The 13,068-nt window shown below is 47.3% G+C and overlaps 1 protein-coding gene and 1 long non-coding RNA gene across 2 annotated transcripts; both read right to left on the minus strand.

Annotated features, from left to right (window-relative positions):
* Positions 1-1,393: 1,393 nt before the first annotated feature.
* Positions 1,394-3,390, minus strand: LOC136766962 (zona pellucida sperm-binding protein 4-like). Its single transcript, XM_066720940.1, has 9 exons — positions 3,174-3,390; positions 2,908-3,095; positions 2,715-2,812; positions 2,506-2,636; positions 2,225-2,414; positions 1,991-2,138; positions 1,824-1,902; positions 1,606-1,725; positions 1,394-1,515 (listed from the first exon to the last, which is right to left on the minus strand). Exons 1-9 carry the CDS (start codon positions 3,388-3,390, stop codon positions 1,394-1,396), a joined length of 1,293 nt encoding a protein of 430 aa, XP_066577037.1.
* Positions 3,391-5,735: 2,345 nt separating this feature from the next.
* LOC136766989 (uncharacterized) lies at positions 5,736-6,116 on the minus strand. The gene is made up of 2 exons (XR_010821791.1): positions 6,002-6,116; positions 5,736-5,889 (listed from the first exon to the last, which is right to left on the minus strand). It is a non-coding gene; the product is annotated as an uncharacterized LOC136766989 (long non-coding RNA).
* Positions 6,117-13,068: the final 6,952 nt, after the last annotated feature.

A 13,068-nucleotide genomic window follows, 5' to 3' on the forward strand; every position in this document is an offset into this window, starting at 1 on the left:
GAGTGGCAAGCTGGGTGAATCTGACCTTCTTCTAAGTCTTTTAAATTTAAGTAAATCTTAATTTTAAAAGTTAAATGTTTATATAAATACTACATCCAAAGAATGCCATTAAGCCATAACTTACGAAACACTGTTTAAAGTCCTCATGCAATTATTCAAGACAAACTAATTAAAAACTAACAAAAGCCAAGAAATTATTAAATAATAATTACAAAACCAATTTTAAAAATGGACCAGCAATAGGCCTATAATAGTTATTCCCATCAGTCTGTTATAAATCATAAATCAAAAAGTAAACATTCAGAAATTAACAAGAATGCAGTCAAATGTTAAAAAAAATACCACTAAAATTACTCAGTGTTCATTTTGAATGAAGATAATATGGTACTGCATAATATATTAATTAAAGCGAATACATCCATCCAAGAGCAGTGTGTTGTATTCGTGTTTTCTTGACTGTATTAAAATACATCAAAAGCCGGCAGGTCGGTAATGCTTGTGACATGCGTCGTGACTCGTGTCCATTTTCCCTGTGTTATACAAACCAACTCTATTCACAACAGCGTAAAAAAGACGGGGATTTCAACCACATTATCATTCTGTTGGTGGCGGTGTGCGCCGGTAAGGAAAATTATGTGACAATACTGACCGGTAGTTTTCCTATGCCCACGAAAGTAAATCTGGCAGAGAAATGACAATACACTAACCGGTCTTAAAGAACGTCTTGATAGACTGGGATACAGCAATTCTCCTGGCCTCTCTCTCCCCTTCTTTTCATGGCGTTACTAGTACCCTGATTTAGGTTTTCCTTTCCCAGACATTTTCAGTCAGTGTCCTGCTCATCCACTAACTTCACCGCTAACCTCAGCAGCTCTGATTGGATCAGTTCACGAGCTGGGGTGGGACTTACAATTCATTGGGTCCCCCTGCTGTTTGTCACTGCATAATTAATAACAACGTCGGATCGACCAAACCATTTTTCGGGAGGGCAGAGGAGCAGATACTTGGAAAGCTTGTCACCAAATTGCATGTTTGTGTGGTTTTCATTCAATTCTCAGGCATACAACTAATATAAAATAGAATTATTCACAGAACAGGTGTATATAGATACATATATATATATAGGCTAACTGCTGGATGTTGTGGGGCCCCCTATAATTGTCATCACCTTTCACCACACTAGCAAAGGCCCTGGCCACCACTGTGAAACGTACAGTAGGGCCAGGAGTACTACACACCTGTTGGAGTGCCTTACTAGAGGGAAGAGCACCCACTGAACCAAGGGCCTGGACTCAGGCTGTGGAGCACACGGCTGAAGGATCTTTGCAAGGCAATAAGAAACTGATCGAGTCACATATTTCACAGTCCAGTTTTATTCAAAAGCCTGATCCAGCTACAGTTGGGTTTCCCGCCTGTGGGGCTTGGATCTCCACACAGCCACCAGCAGTACAGCACAGAGCACAAGCACCGTGAAGGCAGCCACAGTCAGCACAGCATAGCCGAAGGCCTGGGACACTGTGGAGACAGGAGAGGGACAGGCAGCTCACAAGGGCGCAGACACCAGAGGACGGAGCGCCAGCAGACAGTCAAAGCTCCCCTCCTCACCTTCACGGGGAGAAGCCCTCCTGTCCACAGCAGAGAGCTCAGAGGCAGTCAGGATCACTTCCCCACTGGACACCACTGCCGTCTCCCTGGAGGCCCTCTGCACCGGGGCAACAGCTCTCCCTGAAGGGACAAGAGCAGCATTACAGAAGCAGGCCCTCCACTGGCAGAGCCTTAGGGAAAGATGCCATTCCAGCTCACACTGGAACCGAGCCACTCACTCATTCTCTGGCTGCATGGAGCGACACAGCTGTCAGTAGCACTGGGTTGGCACACTGCTGCACTACAGTGGATGAACACCTGGGGAAGCAGGAGATGCAGTACAATACAATGCCACCATTGGGAATACAGTCAAGACCATGGCACTCCTTGGCCAATAGACCCTTACCTTCTCCTTCAGAGGGAGCTGGGAGCCAGCATCCACAAAAGTGAACATCTGCACGATGAAGCGCTTGTAGTGCGTTGGGTATGGCAGCCCTGAGGAGCCAGCCACGGGAACCAAGGTGGTCTGGTACTGGTCGTCTCTGTACGGACACCTGGAAAGAGCACCACAATTGGGTTCAGAGGTCTACCTAAACCAGCAACACGAGCCGGCCGGAAAGAGATACAGGGCTCCAGTTACCCAGCAACCAGCAGGCTCCACTGGGGCTGGCCGAGTGGGCTGGGGGTGGAAGTTGCCCAGCAGTCTTCCAGCGTCAGGACAATGTTGGGGTCGGTCCTATTCAGGATGCGAACCTCAACATACACAGGATCCCGCAGGACCTTGGTCACGGGGTAGTCCCCATCACCGTAGTAGGAGGCATACACAGCTTCTACAGGAGGAACGACAGGGAGCTTTAAGAAGCCAGCATGCATTGGAAACCAGTTCATAGCATGGCCACGTACAAGGGCTCGTCACAGTACCCGTTGCAATCCTGAGCTCCACACTGAGAGGTCCCGGGGCCACGACTGAAGGAGGAGGCGGGGCTGCAGTGTACACTACAGCCTCCACGGGAACAAGCTCACTGCCCGAATACTTGCACAGGAAGGTCAGCCTGGAAGGAGAAGCAGGCAGCCATTGGACCTAGTCGGGTACTGGCACAAGGAGACGGGCACTGGGGAGCCCCACTTACTCATAGTAGCTGTCCCTGGTGATGGAGCCATCAGGCCCGTTCTGCACATCGCGTTTAGAGGACATCGTGTTCTCGTACACCACATCGCCACCCTCACTCTGGAAGAGGGAGGCAGACCCTCACGTTATGCAGCCGAGACAATGACCACAAGGCGCTGCAATGCTCAGGGCAAAGCTGGGAAACGCTTCCTCACCTTCAGCGTGCTTCCACAGGCACTGACTGGGAACTGGAACAAGGCAAAGCCAGCAGTGGTGCCAACAGGGCTGCAGGGGGCGCTCTGACCCCCTAGCAGGCTGACCGTGTCAAGGCTCAGCGGAGGCGTGGTCACATTCCTGGGTACTACAACCACAAACTGACCATCCGTGGTGCATTGCACAGTCACTGGAGGGAGAGGGGAGAAGATTAGCAAAGCAACGCGCTCAGGAGCCCTTTGTACGATATGTTGCCCTGAACACTCACCCTCATTGCTGTAATAACAGGGCTGTCTTCCCCTCTGATCAAAGCAGCAGTTACTCGCTTCACAGTCGGCTCTACTGATAGCAGGGGCACCACACGCCATTTTCTCGTTGTCACTAACCAAGCAGTTCTGACCCTGGGCTACAGAAACATCCGCCGCAGCCGCCATCAGCAAACAGACAAGACTCCAGACCCGCACGCTCATCCCAGACCTCTCCATTGTGCAACTCGGCAACGAACTACCGAGAAGCGGCGCTCCGCTCCTTAAATAATCCGGCGCCCTGATTGGCTGAGGGCTGGCCCTGGCGCAGCAGGGTGCACGAGGGTTTCAGCCACCCCAGCGGGCCAATCGGGCTCTTTGGTGGAGCTCTCGCTTTGCTGCCACACAATCACGGTCAGATGCCACATCACTGTCTGTCGGCAACCCCGCCGCGCCCCGCTGCGCTCACTTCACTGCCCTGGCTCTCAACGCACAGCTCCCCTACCTACTGAGCACTCATCTCCAAGACTTCCACAGCTTTTTAGAGACAGTTCCGACTCATGTGAAGCTGAATGAGCACAACTATACCTTTATCATTTGTTTTTTGGTCCTAAATAGTAATAGAAACATTGAATACGACCATTCGAAGATTCGGTCTGCATGCGACACTCGTACCAGTAGCAGTGAAGATTAAGTGCATGACATTGTAACGGGTTTTCTTCAGAGACAGTGTTGGCTTTTCCAAAGAACGGAAGTGCAAAACCACATGGATTATCTGTTGATTCACACATTCCTATTGTAATTGAGCTTCGAGTTATACTTTAAACGGACAGTGTGCAAAATCACGTCCTCCTTGTAACGAGACACGATTTGATGCCCTGATTGCAACGAACCAATTACTTCCAGCATCACCGAGTGCACACTGAAAATGTATGGCAAGCCGCTGTGACATTTAGTCCATAATTTCTGATATCAAAAATACAATTGTTGGTATCAAGAATGATCTGCTACTTGTGATATCAACATTTGTATTTTTCACATCAGCAACTGTATTTTTGATATCAAAAACGCATACTATTTAGCATCCGTAACATGCGTACTAATTGACGTGAAACTTAACCCTTTACACTCCGCCCCAATATTTTCATATCGTCCGCGAGCCAAGTAGTAAATTGTAGGTTTATCAAAACTACAAAATGTACTAGAGACTATAGAGAAACTAGAAACCGGGAGCTTTCAAACGATGTCTTTCTCGCCTATGTAGGGTCTTCATAGCATGGGCTACAGGCTTGCGAAATCAGCCATTTGTCCTAGTGTACAGAGTGTTTGTTTTTAGTCTGTCAGCCGATTAGACCTTAAAATACGAAAGGCCACAACTTTCACTTGATCGAAGATAAATGCATAAGGCACAACGTAGCAAGGAGAAACACAAACCGGAAAAATGCCAGTCGAGAATGGCTGCCGCTGAGATTGTTCAACAGTGAACAGGGCAATGTCAGACATTAACAACGAGAGGAATGGCCGTTCTGAGTGCTCGCAATTATGAACGTCTACTCAGTGAATGCTCGCTCACCTGTTGCTGTCGTGACTGGGATGGTATACGAGTACATTACAAACTACATGACCCTCAGAGAAAGCCTGTACGGGGTTTTCTTCCTCGAGAAATGCGGCTATTGCGCGCAGTGCTCTTACCGCTCCTCGGTTCACTCGTGCAGCTCGGAGGAGCGCCTGGCGTATGCGGCTCGCACCCCGAAATATTCACTAGTTTGTGTCAAAATACATTGATTCGACTATTTTAAACGACACTGGCTCCGAAGTCTGTACCAAAATGACAATGTCAGTTTCATCTTCATTACGTCCTTTTGTTTCCAGGAGTTTCAAAGGATTTGCGGTGTTTCGGCAGAGAAATAAGGCACGAACAGTTCTGGGATCAGAACATTATGACCCCACATACACCTAAATCAAAGGTACACAATCCTAGCTCGGATTGCCGCTCTGTGACAAATGTATACACTTCAAATCAAGCAGCAGATTAGACGGAACAGACCCAACACTCTATAATGGCATCAAACCATCCTCTAGGTATACACAGACAGACCCAGGCATTGTTCATTGCACAATGATGCACAGGTTTCTCCCATACAAGGACGTTAGCTTAACAGAAAGTTAGTCCCTCATAGGCTGAGTCACATTTGCTCGGATTGAATACCTAAGCGTGCAACCATGCTTTTTGACCAAGAATTCGTCATACACACATCTGATCTAACCGTGTAGCTTAGGGTCACATGTGATGGTTTGTAACCCTGGCATCTGGGGTCATAACGATCCCCGTCCTCCTCCTGCATGTTCTAAAATACAGTTTCCTGCCACCACATGTGACTAGGGTGCAATGTTCCCAAACACTGAACCTTCTCCCGAAGCAGTCGTGTCTCACCCTCCAGAGCCCAATTCTCTGCACAAGAGCTGCAGAGATGCTGGAAAGCAGCAACACTCAAACGGAGCGCTAAAGGACAGCTTTACATGATCTGTAGCATCCATTGATTGAGATCATGCAGAACTTGGAGAGCAAAGAGGAAAGACACGGGTCATGGTCTGTTCTCAGCTTTATTGATCAGTCACACCACAGTCAAGCCGTGGGTGGGCTTGCTCTCCTGTACAGCACAGTCCCCAGCACAGCAATGCACAACACAGCCACAGCAGCCACCACACCAGCCAGGAGCACAACCTCAGCAGAGATGCCTGCAAAGAAAGCACAGGTCAGTCACTTTAGGTCAAACCCAGACTACAGCAAGGGACCACAACCTCTGGCTCCAATTCAAGAGGCACATTCCCCACGCAAAGGCCCCAGTACCTGCCGCTTTGCCGTCCTCTGCAGTCAGGGGAGACCTCTGGGCATTCGTCTCCACTGGAGGGACGGCATCCTGCGGCTTCTCCAGCACACGCACAGACACCATGGCATCACCTTCCCATTCTGGAAGGTGGAGAGGCTTAGATCCAGCCAGACTCTATAGCCCAGTACCACACTCACAACCAGGCAAAGCATCCTTACCCTCCTTGAAAGCCAAGTCCCTGCCAAACCTCCCAATAAGCCTAGATCCAGACAGAGGGTTACAGCTGGAGTCACAGCAGCTACAGACCTGATCACTCCCATCCACCGAGCTCCAGCTACAACAGGGATACAGCGGTCAGTACAGATACCGGGAAGGGAACACCAAGGGCCTAGAGCACCCTCCCACCCCCACCCCACTACCTGTTGCCCACAGGCTGGCAGGCCTTGTCCAGGTTGTCCACAGCCTGGGAAGCAGCAGTCACCTTCAGGTGGCAGGTCAAGTAGATCTGAGCAGAACAGACATTGGCATGGTTAGTGCACCTTGGGAGAGCTGCTTCAATGCCAAAGCAGCCACACGGTTGAGAAAGCAGAGCCCAAACAAGCCAAAGATACAAAAGCACAGAGGCACAGTGGCTGGGAGACGTACGGAGCTGTTGGCTTCATTGTGGAACCTGAAGGCATCAAGCACCAGCTGCAGCTTCGTGACATCCTGAGGTCTTGGCATGAAGTGAGAACTGGAGCCCGTCACCTTGGCATCAATCAGGCAACTGGGCACAGGAGGAAATCCATTATAATGGCCCCGCTCAGAGTCGAGAGCCAACACCTGCAAGCACACTGGCCATGCTTGACTATGGGATCTCACTCACCCATAGTTCCCAATGAAAGTATAACTGGGAGAAGAGGTCGGGTCAGAGGTCAAGGTGGCCACACAGCTGTCCACAAACAGCCGCAGGGGCACGTGGCTGGCCTGGTTGACGGAGGCTTGGATGTTCAGGACGTCCCCCAGGAAGTACACGTTGGAGGGTCTCGGGGAGCTCCAGTCATCTGCCGAGACAGGGAGCAGCATGAGGCCTCTGCAGAGCAGAGCAGCACTCCGGTAAACGGGAGGCTTAGAGCTGCATTAGGTTGGCCTCTACCAGTCATGAGCTGCAGGGAGAAGTCCAGGAGATCCTCCGCAGACTTGGTGGAGGTGTAGGGGACCCAGGTTGGCTGCAGGGCATCGCTGCTCACATTGTGGAGCCTAGGGAGCAGACAGCAATTACACACCGATCCTACAGCAGCTAGGCTGAAGCAGTACTGCGGCAGAGTCCTCACCGGAGGTAGACGCACTCGATGTGGACAACAGCAGGGTCGGTTCTCACGATGCCAGTGTTGGCAATCGGGGACGGGTTGTAGTTTAGGGAGAAGCTGTACACCAGCTCGTCCTCGGTCATCTACAAGTGAAAGGCGCAACGCTTAAGCTCGGGATGGTTTTACCCATTCACCGTGCGAGTCTGCAGCCTTATTCCCCTCCCCTACTTACCGACAGGGCGCTGCCACAACCCTGCAGCTCCGACTGGAAGACCAGGACCGTGTCGTTCTGCCCGCTGAGCGCACAGCCTCCCAACTGGATATCCGCAGCCTGGATCAGTCTGCCGGTACCGAACAGGTCTCTCTCCACCGACACCTGGATCGCGCTCTCCCCACACTGCGCCCACACGACGGGGGAGACTTGCTGCTTGAACAGAGAAGAGTTCACTCGCACAACGGCCTTGGCTCTGGCGACAGGCTTGGCTCTGGCAGCAGGCTTCCCTCTGACAGCAGGCTTGGCTCTCGCCCACTTAGAAACTCTCCCGGCGTCGCAGAGCCCAGCGACCACACACAGCACTAGCAGCCCACACCACGAAACCCTCGCACGCAGCATTGCGGCCACAATACAAGGCTAGCTCACAGATCCGCGATGCTTACCCAGCCCACACAGCCTCCTTTTATACACTGACATGATCCCGCTCAGCGCGTCTCTCTGAGGAGACAGCGCGACATTTTCACGTGGAATTCGCTTCACGCTGAGCGCCCGAGTTCCGGCTGAGAGAGCGGCTTGATCAAAGGAGGCGACAAGTGGCGCAGCGCCAGCAGCGGCGCGGATCCAGCGTGTCCAGTGTGTTGGGTCCTGCACAGCTGCAGCCAGCAGGGACCACGGAACCGATTTTGCGGCTGTGTGAGCGTGGTTTTGTGCTGTGCCGATTTCATTATTTAGGCTACACTCACTTCAATGCTGGTGGAAAAACTTGAATGTGACACTGGGAGCTCTCGGTTCTTATTCAGAAAGAAGAGGAACGTGGAGTTTAGATAACACGCGCATTTATGCATTGATGCATGTACTTATTGTTAACGGTAACATCAGTAATCTGACAACAACTGGATATTGGGCTAGATTCCTCTCATCCAGGGTGTTAGAAAAGATTGTTCTCTCATTGTTTTCTAAATGGAGTAGAATGCAAATTAAAGTTAACGTGTATACACCCGAGTGTACAATTGAATAGAAAGATGCTGTGTGTGAGCCAGTCCTGTTTCAATCATTTTGCGGCTTTTTTGTACGTTTGTTTGTGTCAGATAAGTGTCAATAAGTGTCAGAAATAACGACTTGCTATAAAAACCCTGCATTTAATGTATTAGTTAAAGTAGCACTATGTTTAAAGTTATGGCAATAACGGTAAAATTCTCCTAGATGGATATTTAGGGGACGTCACACTACTGTGTTATTGTATATGTGTATATAGGCAAACCAATCAGCATTCGGCAGCGCAACACTCATTATAATATGCAGCCTATTGTTGTGTTCAGCAACTGCATACAGTATGTGTTAAATAGTGGATGCGTTCACGATACACGCAATCGTCACATATTGTGAAAATGAATTGCTTTGCCGGTCAGATCTGCGCCCACGACGGACGCGCCCGTGTATTATTATTCGCCTGTAACAGAGGTAGACTGTCAAATGTGTTTGGACTACTGCAGTTACTTCATTGCCGTCATATGTATGTAATTGGTATTGTAGGCGTTATGCTGCCATTTCTTGTGCACTAATCATGTAAAAAGTACACATGTTTTATTAATACAAAACGATCCGAGCTCACTTGATTATTGCAATATGAACACAAGTGATCTGAGACCTGAGAAAACACGACAGTGAACCACGAAAACGACCCCGAGTTAGTTTCCAAACGAGCTGATTTCGTTTGAAACGAACCCAGTGTGAGGGGGCAACACGTTTGCCTGTATTGAGATATTGTATGTTGCATGATGTAATGGTATTTAACATATGCCATATGTGTGACAATAGTTCTTGTTCAAAGGTGGCATGACCTCCTGCTGTTGCGGTCACAAAAATGCGCCCCTATTCTGATTCACACAGACTTTGAAAGCAACAAAATGCCACCAAATCCGGCAATCTTTTCAGTGAGAATGGGGTTTTTGACACGTTGAATATTGCGGCAGGAAATACACACGTTTTGTTAAAGGGGGCATGCAACCCGTTTTGACCACATAATCATCAGAATGTGTAAATAGGTCATTTCAGTGTTTTAGTTTACTAGTTGGAAGCCAGCATTTGTCAACACAATATTTCAATACCATGAATTCATTGGCACTGCTGAGCTTCAATGGAAGTGAATACTGTACCTTCTCTCCGTGACATATAACTTGCGTGTTTATCCCACTGCGGTCTCTCTCTTCAGCCTACGGATTTACACCTCCATTACCGTGACTATGTGTAATACATTAGACTACAGGCACTAGATATTAAGCTCTAGGTATTACAAGGAGTTCAGTACATCAACAGCCCTTGGGTGGCGATGACCCTGACGGTGTCTGTGTTTGCTGATAGCCCTCAGCTGCTGATCATAAAATGCAAGAGATGACAGAATTATAATGAAAATGACTTATAACCTATAGGCTATACAAGAGCTCAAGTGTGGTATCTTGAGACCCAATCGCAGTAACTGCAATAATATTCAATAACTTCAGAAAGACCGAGCCAGTAGAAGAGAAAATACGGGTTAAATTCAATAATGGGCAGAACAAATTGGAACAATTAATATGGCAGTTAGATTAGGGTCCGATACCACCGTCTCAAGTATTGCAGATACAAGGCAGTTTAAGTGCAGGGTTATACAGCAGGTATCAATAAAATTAATCGCATATTGTAGCTCATGGACTCCACTGAAAAGTATAATACAACGCAGTGCCAAAATGAAACAACTGTCGTATTTTAAGGTGTTTTAAAGCAATATGAAGAATTGCACGGCGGTAAGGTTATTCGACTGCCCCCATGAATGAAAAGAGCCTCAAATCCTCAAATGACAGCTAACGTTTTCAAGACTACTTTAAATACCAACTGTGAACGGTTTCAGAGCCTGCTTCTACATGTGACTGCGAAGAATGAATTGTGAGAAACCATACCACATACACGCACACACCCCTTGAACTTTAACACGGAATTTGTTCAAGGGCAATGAGACCTTGTTGAAATTCACCAAAGCACAGTGTGCTGTAAGCGATGTGGTTTTGAGTTCATTGAAAGGAGACCAGTTGTGAATGGTTTCACAGTCCGTTTACCTCGGCCATGTGGCTGCCGGCTTGTAGAGTGCCACTCAGCGAGCTCGTAGTAGCGTCGTTTAGTGATTCTAGAGCAACGGGGTATCAGTGAGCAAGTGTATCTGTGAACACAAGCGACAGAAAGGACAGTCGCTGCCTCCCCCTTCTGGGGGTACTTGGGCACTACAGCAGATCATGGCATTACAGCGCCAAGGGCACCTCCTTGGCTACAGGAACATTATTGGCATTTCTTCTTTGGATCTGGGCAACATGCTGATCAATACAGAGCAAGCAAGAGACCACGTTTACTCCACGTCAGGACTATACTCTCAGCAACCCCTCACAAATGAAAGGGAAGTTTGATGGGGAGGGGAGACATGGAGGGGTCACTTGTTGCCACCACCAGGGCCGTAGCTAGAGGATTCGGGGCCCCCACCGCCCTCCACCCATATCATATACTGTATACTGTAACCTAATATGGGTTTATTGCAAAATAACAAAACAGATAACATACATGAATGCAAATAAAGGTCTTTACTGAACATCGGCAAAAGCAAAATACACAAATATAACATTAAATATAAAAACAAATACATAGCAAACACTAAAACAAATTTCAATCAGCAATGCACATTTAAATAACAACGAAAATTATACGAATCATTAGTATATGTATATCGGTTTGATTGATCTTTAACCTTTGATGACCTTTCACGTCCCTTCACGTAGGATGAACCAAAATCCCATTGTCAGACCTTTCTGTTGGCAAAGTCACTTATGATGTCTTTGTAGTCCAGCTGTCTGTTTAGCTGGCTTTCAATTGAAAGTCAGGCAAGGTTATAAAACCTCTCTTGAGTTTGGTTAGACCTGAGATTTCTTGACAAGCTTCAACTTGCTGAAAGCCCTTTCTGCACCAGAAACAGAGACAGGCAGAGTGCAGAAGATGCCCACTGCAACACACACTTCTCCAAAAATGCTGTGGAGCTGCATCCTGTAGATTGAATTCAGCAGGTCGAGAGGAGACTGGCAGTCTGCAAATATGACATTATACACAGACTTAAGATGCCTCACTTCATTCTCAAAGCCTGCTGTAAGATCCTGTGTATATTTGCTCACTAATGAGTGGCAAGCTGGGTGAATCTGACCTTCTTCTAAGTCTTTTAAATTTAAGTAAACCTTAATTTTAAAAGTTAAATGTTTATATAAATACTACATCCAAAGAATGCCATTAAGCCATAACTTACGAAACACTGTTTAAAGTCCTCATGCAATTATTCAAGACAAACTAATTAAAAACTAACAAAAGCCAAGAAATTATTAAATAATAATTACAAAACCAATTTTAAAAATGGACCAGCAATAGGCCTATAATAGTTATTCCCATCAGTCTGTTATAAATCATAAATCAAAAAGTAAACATTCAGAAATTAACAAGAATGCAGTCAAATGTTAAAAAAAATACCACTAAAATTACTCAGTGTTCATTTTGAATGAAGATAATATGGTACTGCATAATATATTAATTAAAGCGAATACATCCATCCAAGAGCAGTGTGTTGTATTCGTGTTTTCTTGACTGTATTAAAATACATCAAAAGCCGGCAGGTCGGTAATGCTTGTGACATGCGTCGTGACTCGTGTCCATTTTCCCTGTGTTATACAAACCAACTCTATTCACAACAGCGTAAAAAAGACGGGGATTTCAACCACATTATCATTCTGTTGGTGGCGGTGTGCGCCGGTAAGGAAAATTATGTGACAATACTGACCGGTAGTTTTCCTATGCCCACGAAAGTAAATCTGGCAGAGAAATGACAATACACTAACCGGTCTTAAAGAACGTCTTGATAGACTGGGATACAGCAATTCTCCTGGCCTCTCTCTCCCCTTCTTTTCATGGCGTTACTAGTACCCTGATTTAGGTTTTCCTTTCCCAGACATTTTCAGTCAGTGTCCTGCTCATCCACTAACTTCACCGCTAACCTCAGCAGCTCTGATTGGATCAGTTCACGAGCTGGGGTGGGACTTACAATTCATTGGGTCCCCCTGCTGTTTGTCACTGCATAATTAATAACAACGTCGGATCGACCAAACCATTTTTCGGGAGGGCAGAGGAGCAGATACTTGGAAAGCTTGTCACCAAATTGCATGTTTGTGTGGTTTTCATTCAATTCTCAGGCATACAACTAATATAAAATAGAATTATTCACAGAACAGGTGTATATAGATACATATATATATATAGGCTAACTGCTGGATGTTGTGGGGCCCCCTATAATTGTCATCACCTTTCACCACACTAGCAAAGGCCCTGGCCACCACTGTGAAACGTACAGTAGGGCCAGGAGTACTACACACCTGTTGGAGTGCCTTACTAGAGGGAAGAGCACCCACTGAACCAAGGGCCTGGACTCAGGCTGTGGAGCACACGGCTGAAGGATCTTTGCAAGGCAATAAGAAACTGATCGAGTCACATATTTCACAGTCCAGTTTTATTCAAAAGCCTGATCCAG

Source organism: Amia ocellicauda, chromosome 13, assembly GCF_036373705.1.
Source record: "Amia ocellicauda isolate fAmiCal2 chromosome 13, fAmiCal2.hap1, whole genome shotgun sequence".
Taxonomy (NCBI): domain Eukaryota; kingdom Metazoa; phylum Chordata; class Actinopteri; order Amiiformes; family Amiidae; genus Amia; species Amia ocellicauda.

What these genes read in the sequence shown, in the direction of transcription:
- LOC136766962 (XM_066720940.1), bottom strand. Translation starts at nt 3,390, where the DNA reads ATGGAGAGGTCTGGGATGAGCGTGCGGGTCTGGAGTCTTGTCTGTTTG. An exon ending in GGAGCTCAGGATTGCAACGG is followed by an intron (nt 2,415 to 2,505) that starts GTACTGTGACGA and finishes TTCCTCCTGTAG; the next exon opens with AAGCTGTGTATGCCTCCTAC. An exon ending in TCCATGCAGCCAGAGAATGA is followed by an intron (nt 1,726 to 1,823) that starts GTGAGTGGCTCG and finishes TTGTCCCTTCAG; the next exon opens with GGAGAGCTGTTGCCCCGGTG.